Raw genomic sequence first — 15,821 nt, forward strand, 5'->3', positions numbered from 1 at the left:
GTCAGCCATAGCTAATCGCAGTAAGACACCTACAGTTTGGACCAGAGAGCTATAGACTTGATTCAAATAGAGAACCCTTGAACCCAGTATGGCGCTCCGAGTTTGAACTCTGACCCCATCTAGCGGTTAAACATTGGACTAAACGCTGTTACGTTCAGACCGCTGGCAGGTTAGGATAGAGAATAGAGTTAGTGGTTAGCTGTGACTGTGGTCCAAACAAACTATTTGTCCTCTCAAAAAGCTTCAATAGAAACCAAAGTGACACAGTGAGCAGCTACAGTGACAAGATGAGGGAGAGCTGCAGTACAGTGAGGAGCTACAGTGACACGGTGAGGGAGAGCTGCAGTACAGTGACGAGTACAGTGACACGGTGAGGCGAAGCTGCAGTACAGTGAGGAGCTACAGTGACAAGGTGAGGGAGAGCTGCAGTACAGTGAGGAGCTACAGTGACAAGGTGAGGGAGAGCTGCAGTACGTTGAGGAGCTACAGTGACAAGGTGAGGGAGAGCTGCAGTACAGTGAGGAGCTACAGTGACAAGGTGAGGGAGAGCTGCAGTACAGTGAGCAGCTACAGTGACAAGGTGAGGGAGAGCTGCAGTACAGTGAGGAGCTACAGTGACAAGGTGAGGGAGAGCTGCAGTACAGTGAGGAGCTACAGTGACAAGGTGAGGGAGAGCTGCAGTACAGTGAGGAGCTACAGTGACAAGGTGAGGGAGAGCTGCAGTACAGTGAGGAGCTACAGTGACATGGTGAGGGAGAGCTGCAGTACAGTGAGGAGCTACAGTGACACGGTGAGGAAGAGCTGCAGTACAGTGAGGAGCTACAGTGACACGGTGAGGGAGAGCTGCAGTACAGTGAGCAGCTACAGTGACAAGGTGAGGGAGAGCTGCAGTACAGTGAGGAGCTACAGTGACAAGGTGAGGGAGAGCTGCAGTACAGTGAGGAGCTACAGTGACAAGAGCAGCTACAGTGACAAGGTGAGGGAGAGCTTGATATACCCAAGCTAACACCCATAGAACAATATTAGTAGACATTTTTTAAATGTATTTTATTTCACCTTTATTTAACCAGGTAGGCTAGTTGAGAACAAGTTCTCATTTGCAACTGCGACCTGGCCAAGATAAAGCATAGCAGTGTGAACAGACAACACAGAGTTACACATGGAGTAAACAATTATCAAGTCAATAACGCAGTAGGAAAAAAAGAGTCTATATACATTGTGTGCAAAAGGCATGAGGAGGTAGGCGAATAATTACAATATTGCAGATTAACACTGGAGTGATAAATGATCAGATGGTCATGTGCAGGTAGAGATATTGGTGTGCAAAAGAGCAGAAAAGTAAATAAATAGAAACAGTACGGGGATGAGGTAGGTAAAGTTGGGTGGGCTATTTACCGATAGACCATGTACAGCTGCAGCGATCGGTCAGCTGCTCAGATAGCAGATGTTTGAAGTTGGTGAGGGAAATAAAAGTCTCCAACTTCAGCGATTTTTGCAATTCGTTCCAGTCACAGGCAGCAGAGAACTTGAACGAAAGGCGGCCAAATGAGGTGTTGGCTTTATGGATGATCAGTGAGATACACCTGCTGGAGCGCGTGCTACGGGTGGGTGTTGCCATCGTGACCAGTGAACTGAGATAAGGCGGAGCTTTACCTAGCATGGACTTGTAGATGACCTGGAGCCAGTGGGTCTGGCGACGAATATGTAGCGAGGGCCAGCCGACTAGAGCATACAGGTCGCAGTGGTGGGTGGTATAATGTGCTTTAGTAACAAAACGGAGGGCACTGTGATAAACTGCATCCAGTTTGCTGAGTAGAGTATTGGAAGCTATTTTGTAGATGACATCGCCGAAGTCGAGGATTGGTAGGATAGTCAGTTTTACTAGGGTAAGTTTGGCGGCGTGAGTGAAGGAGGCTTTGTTGCGGAATAGAAAGCCGATTCTAGATTTGATTTTAGATTGGAGATGTTTGATATGAGTCTGGAAGGAGAGTTTACAGTCTAGCCAGACACCTAGGTACTTATAGATGAACACATATTCTAGGTCGGAACCATCCAGGGTGGTGATGCTAGTCGGGCGTGCGGGTGCAGGCAGCGAACGGTTGAAAAGCATGCATTTGGTTTTACTAGCGTTTAAGAGCAGTTGGAGGTCACGGAAGGAGTGTTGTATGGCATTGAAGCTCGTTTGGAGGTTGGATAGCACAGTGTCCAAGGACGGGCCGGAAGTATACAGAATGGTGTCGTCTGCGTAGAGGTGGATCAGGGAATCTCCCGCAGCAAGAGCAACATCATTGATATATACAGAGAAAAGAGTCGGCCCGAGAATTGAACCCTGTGGCACCCCCAAAGAGACTGGCAGAGGACCGGACAGCATGCCTCCCCCGATTTGACACACTGAACTCTGTCTGCAAAGTAGTTGGTGAACCAGGCAAGGCAGTCATCAGAAAAACCGAGGCTACTGAGTCTGCCGATAAGAATATGGTGATTGACAGAGTCGAATGCCTTGGCAAGGTCGATGAAGACGGCTGCACAGTACTGTATTTTATCGATGGCGGTTATGATATCGTTTAGTACCTTGAGCGTGGCTGATGCACCTGTGACCGGCTCGGAAACCAGATTGCACAGCGGAGAAGGTACGGTGGGATTCGAGATGGTCAGTGACCTGTTTGTTGACTTGGCTTTCGAGGACCTTAGATAGGCAGGGCAGGATGGATATAGGTCTGTAACAGTTTGGGTCCCCTTTGAAGAGGGGGATGACCGCGGCAGCTTTCCAATCCTTGGGGATCTCAGACGATATGAAAGAGAGGTTGAACAGGCTGGTAATAGGGGTTGCGACAATGGCGGCGGATAGTTTCAGAAATAGAGGGTCCAGATTGTCAAGCACATCTCCACAGGCAGCAAGATATTAGTAGTAGACAACACAAATAATGTGTCAAATCTCATGTCAGCAGCTTTCAGTCCATCCTTTACCTCGTCTCGGGACTTACTATCTTGTCTCATCGCTACAACTCCCGTACGGGCTCGGGAGAGACGAAGGTTGAAAGTCCTCCGATACACAACCCAACCAAGCCGCACTGCTTCTTAACACAGCACGCAGCCAACCCGGAAGCCAGCTGCACCAATGTGTCGGAGGAAACACCGTACACCTGGCAACCTTGGTTAGCACGCACTGCGCCCGGCCCGCCACTGGAGTCGCTGGTGCGCGATGAGTCAAGGATATCCCTACCGGCCAAACCCTCCCTAACCCAGACGACGCTGGGCCAATTGTGCGTCGCCCCACAGACCTCCCAGTCGCGGCCGGTTGCAGAGCCTGGGCGCGAACCCAGAGTCTCTGGTGGCACAGCTGGCGCTGCAGTACAGCGCCTTTAACCACTGCACCACCCGGGAGGCTTTGGATAAAAATGTTTTTGATCTTAAGAAATGTCTCTATCTGCCGTTTCCATTACATATGTCTCCTCTATCTACCGTTTCTATTACATATGTCTCCTCTATCTGCCGTTTCCATTACATATGTCTCCTCTATTTGCCGATTCCATTACATATGTCTCCTCTATCTGCCGTTTCCATTACATATGTCTCCTCTATCTGCCGATTCCATTACATATGTCTCCTCTATCTGCCGTTTCCATTACACATGTCTCCTCTATCTGCCGATTCCATTACATATGTCTCCTCTATCTGCCGATTCCATTACACATGTCTCCTCTATCTGCCGATTCCATTACATATGTCTCCTCTATCTGCCGTTTCCATTACATATGTCTCCTCTATCTGCCGTTTCCATTACATATGTCTCCTCTATCTGCCGTTTCCATTACATATGTCTCCTCTATCTGCCGATTCCATTACATATGTCTCCTCTATCTGCCGATTCCATTACACATGTCTCCTCTATCTGCCATTTCCATTACATGTCTCCTCTATCTGCCGTTTCCATTACATATGTCTCCTCTATCTGCCGTTTCCATTACATGTCTCCTCTATCTGCCGTTTCCATTACATATGTCTCCTCTATCTGCCGTTTCCATTACATTTGTCTCCTCTATCTGCCGTTTCCATTACATGTCTCCTCTATCTGCCGTTTCCATTACATATGTCTCCTCTATCTGCCGTTTCCATTACATGTCTCCTCTATCTGCCGTTTCCATTACATGTCTCCTCTATCTGCCGTTTTCATTACATGTCTCCTCTATCTGCCGTTTCTATTACATATGTCTCCTCTATCTGCCGTTTCCATTACATATGTCTCCTCTATCTGCCGTTTCCATTACATATGTCTCCTCTATCTGCCGTTTCCATTACATGTCTCCTCTATCTGCCGTTTCCATTACATATGTCTCCTCTATCTGCCGTTTCCATTACATATGTCTCCTCTATTTGCCGATTCCATTACATATGTCTCCTCTATCTGCCGTTTCCATTACACATGTCTCCTCTATCTGCCGATTCCATTACATATGTCTCCTCTATCTGCCGATTCCATTACACATGTCTCCTCTATCTGCCGATTCCATTACATATGTCTCCTCTATCTGCCGTTTCCATTACATATGTCTCCTCTATCTGCCGTTTCCATTACATATGTCTCCTCTATCTGCCGTTTCCATTACATATGTCTCCTCTATCTGCCGATTCCATTACATATGTCTCCTCTATCTGCCGATTCCATTACACATGTCTCCTCTATCTGCCATTTCCATTACATGTCTCCTCTATCTGCCGTTTCCATTACATATGTCTCCTCTATCTGCCGTTTCCATTACATGTCTCCTCTATCTGCCGTTTCCATTACATATGTCTCCTCTATCTGCCGTTTCCATTACATTTGTCTCCTCTATCTGCCGTTTCCATTACATGTCTCCTCTATCTGCCGTTTCCATTACATATGTCTCCTCTATCTGCCGTTTCCATTACATGTCTCCTCTATCTGCCGTTTCCATTACATGTCTCCTCTATCTGCCGTTTTCATTACATGTCTCCTCTATCTGCCGTTTCTATTACATATGTCTCCTCTATCTGCCGTTTCCATTACATATGTCTCCTCTATCTGCCGTTTCCATTACATATGTCTCCTCTATCTGCCGTTTCCATTACATGTCTCCTCTATCTGCCGTTTCCATTACATATGTCTCCTCTATCTGCCGTTTCCATTACATATGTCTCCTCTATCTGCCGTTTCCATTACATATGTCTCCTCTATCTGCCGTTTCCATTACATATGTCTCAATGTGGGTTTTTTTGCGACACTTTTTTGCGGAATAAAATAAATGGAAACCTGCCTCCTTATGGGCCAATGGAAACCTGCCTCCTAATGGGCCAATGGAAACATGTCTCCTGATGGGCCAATGGAAACCTGCCTCCTTATGGGCCAATGGAAACCTGCCTCCTTATGGGCCAATGGAAACCTGCCTCCTGATGGGCCAATGGAAACCTGCCTCCTGATGGGCCAATGGAAACCTGCCTTCTGATGGGCCAATGGAAACATGTCTCCTGATGGGCCAATGGAAACCTGCCTCCTGATGGGCCAATGGAAACCTGCCTCCTGATGGGCCCAGGCAAGCACATTCATACGGCTTTAATCAGCTTTAAAACACATCTCTGCCTGTTCTTCTAATTCATGAGATACAGCTAGTTATTGTGATCATATCTTGTCTTGTAGCTTTTTTATTTTGTCATAACTAAGATATCACAATCATATTTTATGCGTTTTAATAACTTGCATTTTAAAAATTAGAAAACCAATTGCAAAAATACTTTGCTTTTGTACAATTACATCCAACCAAGCATAATTTTATCAACACAACATATGTATTCAAGACAAATGTACTGAATAATGGTTACCAATGGTTACAAACAAAGAGTTTTCAGTAGCACAACTAGTAGACAAACACGGGAATGAAACAATATGTATAACAGTCAACTCTACCAATAAATACACACACTTACTAAACAGTAGTTTCAGGCTAGGAATGAATGTAGTGGCATTACTGAGGTAGTTACTTCATTATCTTTTTAACACCTATGGATGTTTCTCAAATGGCACCCTATATCTCCATAGGGCTCTGGTCAAAAGTAGTGCACTATACAGGGAATAGTGTGTCATTTGGGTCGCATTTTAGAATCTACTATTCTGCTTCAACCTCCTCTGGGAGGAGGTCTCCACGTCGCGTCCCACATGTGACATTATCTCAAAAAGCTCAAACACATCCAGAAAGTGCTCAGTAGTAAATCATCATCACGGTCCCTCGACATTCACAGAAACATCAATTCTACATATCTGATCGTCAGTTTTCTAGATGGTAACAGTGCAGTACAATGCTACCAGAATCAGGACAACATCATCATCAACACAGATGGTGAATTACAGCATTCAACAGGTATCAATATAGTTAACACAACAACAACATAGTAACAAGCTCCTCAGCAGTTTGGTCCACTGGATAACATTCACTTCCTCTCATCACAATTTAATTTACAAAAATAATAGATATTTGGGAAACATGCTCCCTTGAAAAGTACCAACTACTAAATATTGTAGAAGTCTTTAAATGGTATTTATTATTTTAAAAGTCTTCATTTTGGACTCTGGCTGGAAGACTTGGTAGTCATGACAATATGCCATACGAGGGCTAGTACTGTAAGTCTATTTAGACTCACATCAGTACATGGATTCTTCAACAAGCCCATCTGAAATAGAATGGTAACGTCATGTTAGTGTCATTTCAACAATCAACTCAAGGATTTACTCAAATAAGAGTCAGTCAGACAACACACAGGAATGACTCATCCCCCCCAACCACAACTACCATGTTAAAATAATTCCTGTCATTATTGGTATTAATACATGCATGTTATTATATAATGTGTATAATGTGTTATAAATCACCTTGATGCAGACTGTGGGGCAGGTTGAGTTGATGCAACTCAGAGGTCTGATTATGACAGCTTGTCCTCAGAGAGAAGGGATCCAGGTTAGGGTGAAATGGGTCCAGGGGGAGGGAGAAAGAGGGGGACGAGGGGTGTTGCAGGGGGAGGGAGAGAGAGAGGGATGAGGGGAGTTCCAGGGGGAGGGAGAGAGAGCGGGATGACTGCTCCATGGATAGAGGGTCCACTAGAGAAGACAGAGCCAGGGTGGAAGGGTCCTGAGGTTGGTAGCAGTGAGACAGACTCCCAGGTCCCTGAACCATGCTCAGATCCTTCAGGAGACTATCAAACACTCCCTCATCCAGGACCAGCTCTGGCTTGATGCGGAGGGGGACAGGGGAGTGGCCTGGGAGCTGTGCCCAGGGAAGGGGTTCTGAGCTGGGCTGACGTGGGGTCTGGATGGGGCTCAGGGTGTTGAACAGGTCGAAGCTGGAGGCCAGAGAGGAGATCTGCTGGGCTAGGATACTGATCTCTACCTTGTCTCTGTCACTGTAGAGGAAGGAGAGGTCGGAGGTCGGGGAGGGGTTAGGGGTCAGCAGGCCTCCAATAGGAGGAGCGACAGTTTGAGGTATATGGTGGCTCTGGTATGTCCTGGTGGCACCACCTTGTGGCTGAACCGAGAGGCTGTATGGACTGGTGGCATCACCTTGTGGCTGAACCGAGAGGCTGTATGGACTGGTGGCACCACCTAGAGGCTGAACCGAGAGGCTGTATGGACTGGTGGCATCACCTTGTGGCTGAACCGAGAGGCTGTATGGACTGGTGGCATCACCTTGTGGCTGAACCGAGAGGCTGTATGGACTGGTGGCATCACCTTGTGGCTGAACCGAGAGGCTGTATGGACTGGTGGCATCACCTTGTGGCTGAACAGAGAGGCTGTATGGACTGGTGGCACCACCTTGTGGCTGAACCGAGAGGCTGTATGGACTGGTGGCATCACCTTGTGGCTGAACCGAGAGGCTGTATGGACTGGTGGCACCACCTTGTGGCTGAACCGAGAGGCTGTAGTCTTCAGTATGGATGGTGATGGGGCAGTCTGCTGAACTCTCTAACAGGTCTGATACAGATAGACAGTCAGGGACCAGCCGGGCATCAGCAGGGCATGCTGGGCAATCATGCTGGGGAGAAGAAGGGCAGGACTGAGGAGAGAATGCGTCAGTCTGGCTGAAGATACCCTGGTGGAAGGACTGCTCCGAGCCGGGCTGGAAGGACCTAGAGGGGGAGAGGAGGCAGGAAGGCCCAGTCCCTACCTCAGTCCCTCCCTCAGGGCAATGGTAGTAGGAGGTTAAGTTCTCTGTGTAGCCATACACATCCAACAGAGAGTCAGAGCTGGTGTCGTCCTGCTGTGCTGGAGAGAGGGAGGAGTTGTAGTGGGAGGAGGTGGGGCTGTAGGGAGGGGTGGAGAAGGCGGCGACAGGTGAGGCCTGGGAGGAGGAGCTACATGATGTCACGTAGAACACAGCATTCGACTCTGCTCTCTGTCTCCTACTGGTCTTAGACCTGTTCTCAGTCTCAGATATACTACTGCACTGGCTGAATTCTCTCTGTCTCTTTAGGTCCCTGGTGGGGCAACAGCTCTGGGTCAGCTGGGGGGTGGGAGAGGGGCAGTAGGGCTGAGGAGGAGAGGCTCTGAAAGCATCGCTGTGGATGTTTTTCCTCAGATACATGGCTTCTGTTTCACTGTGAAGGAAAGAATACAAGTTACTCCAGTCTCTCAGAGCAAAGTTACTCAATACAGGCAACTACAATTATTACTACACATCTCTTTTTATTATTTCATTTTTCTTGTTTAAAGACAAAACAATAATCAAACTGTACATACACAGACATATGCTGAAGACTGCAGTTAAAATCATGAAAGCATTCAGAGCATCTAGTACCTGATAATGTAGTTACAGCAGCTCAATTCCTGGTTCCCAGAATGCTTAGCGGCTCTAGTGTAGATCCAGGACCATGAGAGGTCGCTGTGTTGGAGCCTCAGAACCATCTCCACCTGCCTACCCTCGTCTGCCTGCACTGGGTGAGGAGAGGACAGAAAAGCATTACTATAATGTCCACTATATTTCTCTAGCATCTTACACTAAGGAGTTCATACATAACAACGTGAGATGCGTGAGATGCTTCCATTTGGGTTCGTCATTGTTATTTGTTAAAATATGTTAGAATATAGCATAACGGGTATAATGTAGTATTATGTAAACTCGTTCCTTTTTCAGAACCCTGTCTTTCAAAGATAATTTGTAAAAATCCAAATAACTTCACAGATCTTCATTGTAAAGGGTTTAAACACTGTTTCCCATGCTTGTTCAATGAACCGTGAACAATTATTGAACATGCACCTGTGGAACGCTCGTTAAGACACTAACAGCTTACAGACGGTAGGCAATTAAGGTCACAATTATGAAAACCTAGGACACTAAAGAGGCCTTTCTACTGACTCTGAAAAACACCAAGAGAAAGATGCCCAGGGTCCCTGCTCATCTGCTTGAACGTGCCTTAGGCATGGTGCAAGGGCAATAAATTGCAATGTCCGTACTGTGAAATGCCTAAGACAGTGCTACAGGGAGACAGGACGGACAGCTGATCATCCTCGCAGTGGCAGACCACGTGTAACAACACCTGCACAGGATCCATACATTCAAACATCACACCTGCGGGACAGGTACAGGATAGCAACAACAACTGCCCGAGTTACACCAGGAACGCACAATCCCTCCATCAGTGCTCAGTCTGTCCGCAATAGGCTCTGAGAGGCTGGACTGAGGGCTTGTAGGTTTGTTGTAGTAAGGCAGGTCCTCACCAGACATCACCAGCAACAACTTTGCCTATGGGCACAAACCCACCGTCGCTGAACCAGACAGGACTGGCATTAAGTGCTGATGAGTCACGGTTTTGTCTCACCAGGGGTGATGGTCGGATTCACGTTTATCGTCGAAGGATTGAGCGTTACACCGAGGCCTGTACTCTGGAGCGGGATAGATTTGAGGTGGAGTGTCTGTCATGTTCTGGGGCGGTGTTTCACAGCATCATCGGACTGAGCTTGTTGTCATTGCAGGCAATCTCAAAGCTGTGCGTTACAGGGAAGACATCCTCCTCCCTTATGTGGTACCCTTCCTGCAGACTCATCCTGACATGACCCTCCAGCATGACAATGCCACCAGCCATACTGCTCGTTCTGTCCGTGATGTCCTGCAAGACAGGAATGTCAGTGTTCTGCCATTCTGCCATGGCCAGCGAAAAGCCCGGATCTCAATCCCATTGAGCACGTCTGGGACCTGTTGGATCAGAGGGTGAGGGCGAGGGCCATTTCCCCAAGAAATGTCCAGGAACTTGCAGGTGCCTTGGTGGAAGAGTGGGGTAACATCTCACAGCAAGAACTGGCAAATTTGGTGCAGTCCTAGAGGAGGAGATGCACTGCAGTACTTAATGCAGCTGGTGGCCACACAAAATACTGACTGTTACTTTTGATTTTGACCCCCCCTTTGTTCAAGGACACATTATTCCATTTCTGTTAGTCACGTGTCTGTGGAACTTGTTCAGTTTATGTCTCAGTTGTTGAGTCTTGTTCTGTTCATACAAATATTTACATATGTTAAGTTAGCTGAAAATAAACGCAGTTGACAGTGAGAGGGCGTTTCTTTTTTTGCTGAGTATAGTATCAAGGGTAGTTTTAATGTGTTCTACTTACTCAGACTCTTATGTGAGTAGGCACTCAAGGAGAGGTCTTCAGGGTGGAGGAGGCTGTACCACGATCGACCAATCAGCTCCTCCGATGAGTAGCCCAAGTAAAACACAACACTTTCGTCCAGGTGACTGAAGCTCATGTCTGGTCTATGGAGGCTGGTGAAGGAGGAGGAGCAGGAGGAGAAGATTCTGTTGCCCAGGTGGTTCACTGTGGGTGTGCAGAGAGCCAAGAACACCTTCTCCACAGGGAGGCCAGATCGGCCACGGTCTGGGGAGGATGTGGGCGTGGACTGGGGGGATTGTGGGATGGTCTGGTAGCGTCCTCGGACCATTATAGAACAGCAGTTACCGTACTCTAGTCTGAAGGCCTTGGAGGTGTGCATCCGACACACAAAACTCCTCTCTGCTGGGGAACAGAACAATAACATGAGATCAGTCCCGTCCTCCATTGGGTTTCATGAGCTCTTAAATCTGTTCATTTTATTTGATTTTCCTTTAGATAGTATAGTCTCTTACCAGTTGACGTTGTGTTGTCTGTCTCCAGGTTAGATCTAACTGTCTCCACGTCCTGACTCTCCACCAGGTCATAGAATGTGTCTCCCTGAAGAACATCAACCTATAAGAGAGAAGAAGAAAGGATCAACTTTAGTGACTAACACCCTGCCCTACACAGCATTCAGTAACACAGCAGATGTGATGTCACACAACCACAGAAAAACAATGTTCAATTTCCTATACAATTCCATATATTTTGGACGCCAGGTCTTCATCAGGTTGGTACTCACCATGGAGAGCCCCAGGTAATCAGAGACGTTCTCAGAGACGTAGACCAGCCTGCCCCGGGAGGAGAGGATCAGAATGAAACCATGCACGGCTGGGAGGAAGGTCTCGTACAGAGGATAGGAGGAGGAAGAGGAGAGACGACTCTGATCAGCTGATAATCCTGGAAGCGGAAGAAATACAACTCAGGATTAGTTTCATCACAACATCACAGAGAACTCAGTAGGTATGGATCCATCACAACATCACAGGTCTCAGTAGGTATGGATCCATCACAACATCACAGGTCTCAGTAGGTATGGATCCATCACAACATCACAGGTCTCAGTAGGTATGGATCCATCACAACATCACAGGTCTCAGTAGGTATGGATCCATCACAACATCACAGGTCTCAGTAGGTATGGATCCATCACAACATCACAGGTCTCAGTAGGTATGGATCCATCACAACATCACAGGTCTCAGTAGGTATGGATCCATCACAACATCACAGGTCTCAGTAGGTATGGATCCATCACAACATCACAGGTCTCAGTAGGTATGGATCCATCACGACATCACAGGTCTCAGTAGGTATGGATCCATCACAACATCACAGGTCTCAGTAGGTATGGATCCATCACAACATCACAGGTCTCAGTAGGTATGGATCCATCACAACATCACAGGTCTCAGTAGGTATGGATCCATCACAACATCACAGGTCTCAGTAGGTATGGATCCATCACAACATCACAGGTCTCAGTAGGTATGGATCCATCACAACATCACAGGTCTCAGTAGGTATGGATCCATCACAAGACCTTGGAAGATATACTGGTAAAAATACATGTTTAAATTGACAGGACGTTCCAATCACCAGTTCTAAGACGCCTCAGCATCCATTCTTCAAGTTGAAAATGTCCGACAGTTCTAACTGGGTTTGGGTAGGTTACTTTTTAAATGTAGTTCCTTTACAGTTACTAGTTACCTGTCCAAAATTATAATCAGTAACTTTTGGATTACCCAAACCCAAATGTAATCTGACAACATTCAGTTACTTTTAGATGTATTTTCCCTTAATTAAGAGGCACTAGAAGAAGACAAAAATGTATGTTACCAATTGAACGACATCTATTGCAGGATAAATCAATGTTAAAGGTTACATAGCTGGCCATATATGGATGTTAAATTTTACTTCATGGGTTGGTTATGTCGGCTCCTTCTAATGCTTTCTACTACGTATAATAATACGATTAAATTATATCTTTACATTCATATATATCATTTATAAGTCCAAACATGGATGTACTAACTACAGATTGCCATCCACAACAACCACAATCCGTAAGGCACAAATAACTAAATGAAAGAGCAGCAGTGTGATTCACATCAATGCTGTTAATGATGATAATGTTATATGATGTACTGTTTTATCTGTAATGTAAGTGCCTTAATGTGTTGGACCCCAGGAAGAGTAGCTGCTGTCTTGGCAGGAACTAATGGGGATCCATAATAAACCCCAGGAAGAGTAGCTGCTGCCTTAGCAGGAACTAATGGGGATCCATAATAAACCCCAGGAATAGTAGATGCTGTCTTGACAGGAATTAATGGGGATCCATAATAAACCCCAGGAAGAGTAGCTGCTGCCTTGGCAGGAACTAATGGGGATCCATAATAAACCCCAGGAAGAGTAGCTGCTGCCTTGGCAGGAACTAATGGGGATCCATAATAAACCCCAGGAAGAGTAGCTGCTGCCTTGGCAACAGGAACTAATGGGGATCCATAATAAATACACATACAAATACATCCATTCTTAAAGATGGGAATGTCCTACTGGTTCCGTACTTTCAAGTGTTCTAGTCGTTACGTGCATGACAGTTCCTCTCCTGGTTTTGTACTCACCCTTATACAGAAAGCTCTTCCTGATGTATGCTGTGATAACCGCCATGCTGTGGAGGTATGACAGTCTGTCCTGGTCCTCCTGAGGGATGGGGAGCAGAGTTCTCATGTTCCTGATCTCAGAGTTGATCTGGTCCCTCCTGGCTTTAGACGCTCCCTTAGTAGACCTGCGTAGCAACACCATGTTCACAGGTCAGGATATGACGGCCCAGAGAGGGCAGAGGTAGAACTGAGCACAGGGTATCCTACTACGTCCAAACTCTTCCTAGTCTCTCTCAGTCTAGTGAAAAGCTGCTCTTTGTTACATGGCAAAAATAATCCAAAGTCAAAACTGAGAAAATGTGTTACTTTCCGGCTTCTCACTGTGCCTTACTGAAGGAAAGGCGGTGTACCCTAGCCACAGACTGGATGGGGATGGATAGCAGTTTGCTAAAGTGTGAGCTTCTGTGGTTCCTATGGAAACAACTGTTGCTGTATGTGGCTCTGTCTATCTGAGGTAGAGAAGAGAGATCTCTAGCTGCTCTGTGTGATCAGCCGGTTTTATCAGTAGAGAAGAGAGCTCTCTAGCCGGTTTTTGTTGGTAGAGCCAGAGGCAGCATCAGAGAGCGTGGGTGTCAGACAGAAAGCAGGAGGCTGGACTGCAAACGCTCCTCTTTCCCTAGCTAACACCAGCCACAACAAATTGGAATTCATAACTTATAAGTATTGCAAATTCGTAACATATTGTATGAATCGTAATTCATAACATAACACACAAATTGTAATTAGAAACATAGCAAACAAACTGGATGAATGACATCCACAAGTTAATATATACCAAGGTATGGTATGTACAGTAGTATGTTATTGCCACCCCTGAGTCCAGATTGTAGCGGTTTGACCACTAGAAGCCGCGCACGGATGGAGCCAGTCTGGCTGCACTAACCTGAATCTCTTGCAGAGTCCCAGGCGGCTTTCTGTCTCCCCGCTGAACAGATGAGAGGAGCAGCGCTCACTGCTCCATGGACTTTCACACGACTCACAACAAACCGTCATTCTGCCACTCGTTGTTTCAACACCTAAAAGTACAGATATGATCAAATCAGACATTTATCCATCTTCGTGGTAAATACAATCCACTTTGCAACGCAAACATAGAAAATAAATAAACTATTTCCAATTAACAGAAATGAACAAGGGAAAAATACAATTCCCATATTAATACATGAACTATTGGTTATCCATTTAAATACATATTAAAGAGAACATCGTTTGGAAACACAATGCACCGCTGGGAATAAAAAGTTGAGATGTGTTTAGCCTAAAAATTCCGATATTCTCCTTACTTTCAGACGGTCTATCTATTTGGTTGTGTCCAGCCTGCCTGCCCCTCTCCTTTATAGTCGTGCCGTCTTAACCCGACACCTTGTTTCAACTCTGCAGCAGAAAGAGAAGAAACCCGTGTAACGTTACGTGTTGTGACGTAGGACAAGTGGAGGTTCCTTGCGCGCTCTGTAAAAAATAACTGCAGCGTCGGACGGACCCCCGCCAGAGTGGAGCGGTGCGATAACAGATATACAAACAACTAAGAGCAAAAACAAAGACTATCTAACGATATCGGAAATTCCCATTTTATCAGACTGAAATCCAACACCTAGAACTGTAGAGAACTGGACTGTACATAATGGGCTATGCTACAGGGCTTCAAACATTCGTCTCGAACTGCTGCTAATAATGATCATAGGTCTGTCTACACACTGTGAAATCAAAAGAATCTCAACTTCCTGTCATTTAAAATGTGGTTACATGACTAAACTGTGAAAAAGTGGCCCACTGGGCACAGAATTCAATTATATTCTACTTTGCAATGTAATTTAATTTCAATGACAGGGATATAATGTTGATTCAACCAGTGTGCCCAGTGGGGGTTAAGGACAGGCAATCTTCTAATTCCATGTTATAGCCTAATAGTAGTTGTTCAGTAACATACCATGGATCTAATAAAAACATGTAATAGACCTAGTGGGAGAAACAGATCAGTAGGAGAATGGTAACCTATATCTCTCCATGGTTGGAGCATAACTAGGAATGATAATGTTGAGGATAACCTCATATAGATACTATGAATAGTAATGTTGACGATAACCTCTGTTATATAGATACTATGAATGATCATGTTGAGAATAACCTTCTATAGATACTATGAATGATAATGTTGAGAATAACCTCATATAGATACTATGAATAGTAATGTTGACAATAACCTCTGTTATATAGATGCTATGAATGATCATGTTGAGAATAACCTTCCATAGATACTATGAATGTTAATGTTGAAGATAACCTCTGTTGTAGATACTATGAATTATAATGTTGAAGATAACCTCTGTTGTAGATACTATGAATGTTAATGTTGAAGATAACCTCTGTTATAGATACTATGAAATATAATGTTGAGAATAACCTCTTTTGTAGATACTATGAATGTTAATGTTGAAGATAACCTCTGTTGTAGATACTATGAATGTTAATGTTGAAGATAACCTCTGTTGTAGATACTATGAATGTTAATG

General features: G+C 45.5%; 1 protein-coding gene across 1 annotated transcript; it reads right to left on the reverse strand.

The window, feature by feature from the left end:
* Window positions 1-5,631: 5,631 nt before the first annotated feature.
* On the reverse strand, window positions 5,632-15,334 carry npas4l (neuronal PAS domain protein 4 like). Its single transcript, XM_036945885.2, has 8 exons — window positions 14,195-15,334; window positions 13,273-13,436; window positions 11,391-11,548; window positions 11,122-11,221; window positions 10,610-11,011; window positions 8,802-8,937; window positions 6,884-8,601; window positions 5,632-6,684 (listed from the first exon to the last, which is right to left on the reverse strand). The coding sequence occupies exons 1-8, from the start codon at window positions 14,356-14,358 to the stop codon at window positions 6,656-6,658; spliced, it is 2,871 nt and encodes a 956-aa protein (XP_036801780.2). The 5' UTR covers window positions 14,359-15,334; the 3' UTR covers window positions 5,632-6,655.
* Between the last annotated feature and the right edge of the window lie 487 nt (window positions 15,335-15,821).

This window comes from Oncorhynchus mykiss, chromosome 16, assembly GCF_057628025.1.
Source record: "Oncorhynchus mykiss isolate SJ-2025 chromosome 16, ASM5762802v1, whole genome shotgun sequence".
Taxonomy (NCBI): domain Eukaryota; kingdom Metazoa; phylum Chordata; class Actinopteri; order Salmoniformes; family Salmonidae; genus Oncorhynchus; species Oncorhynchus mykiss.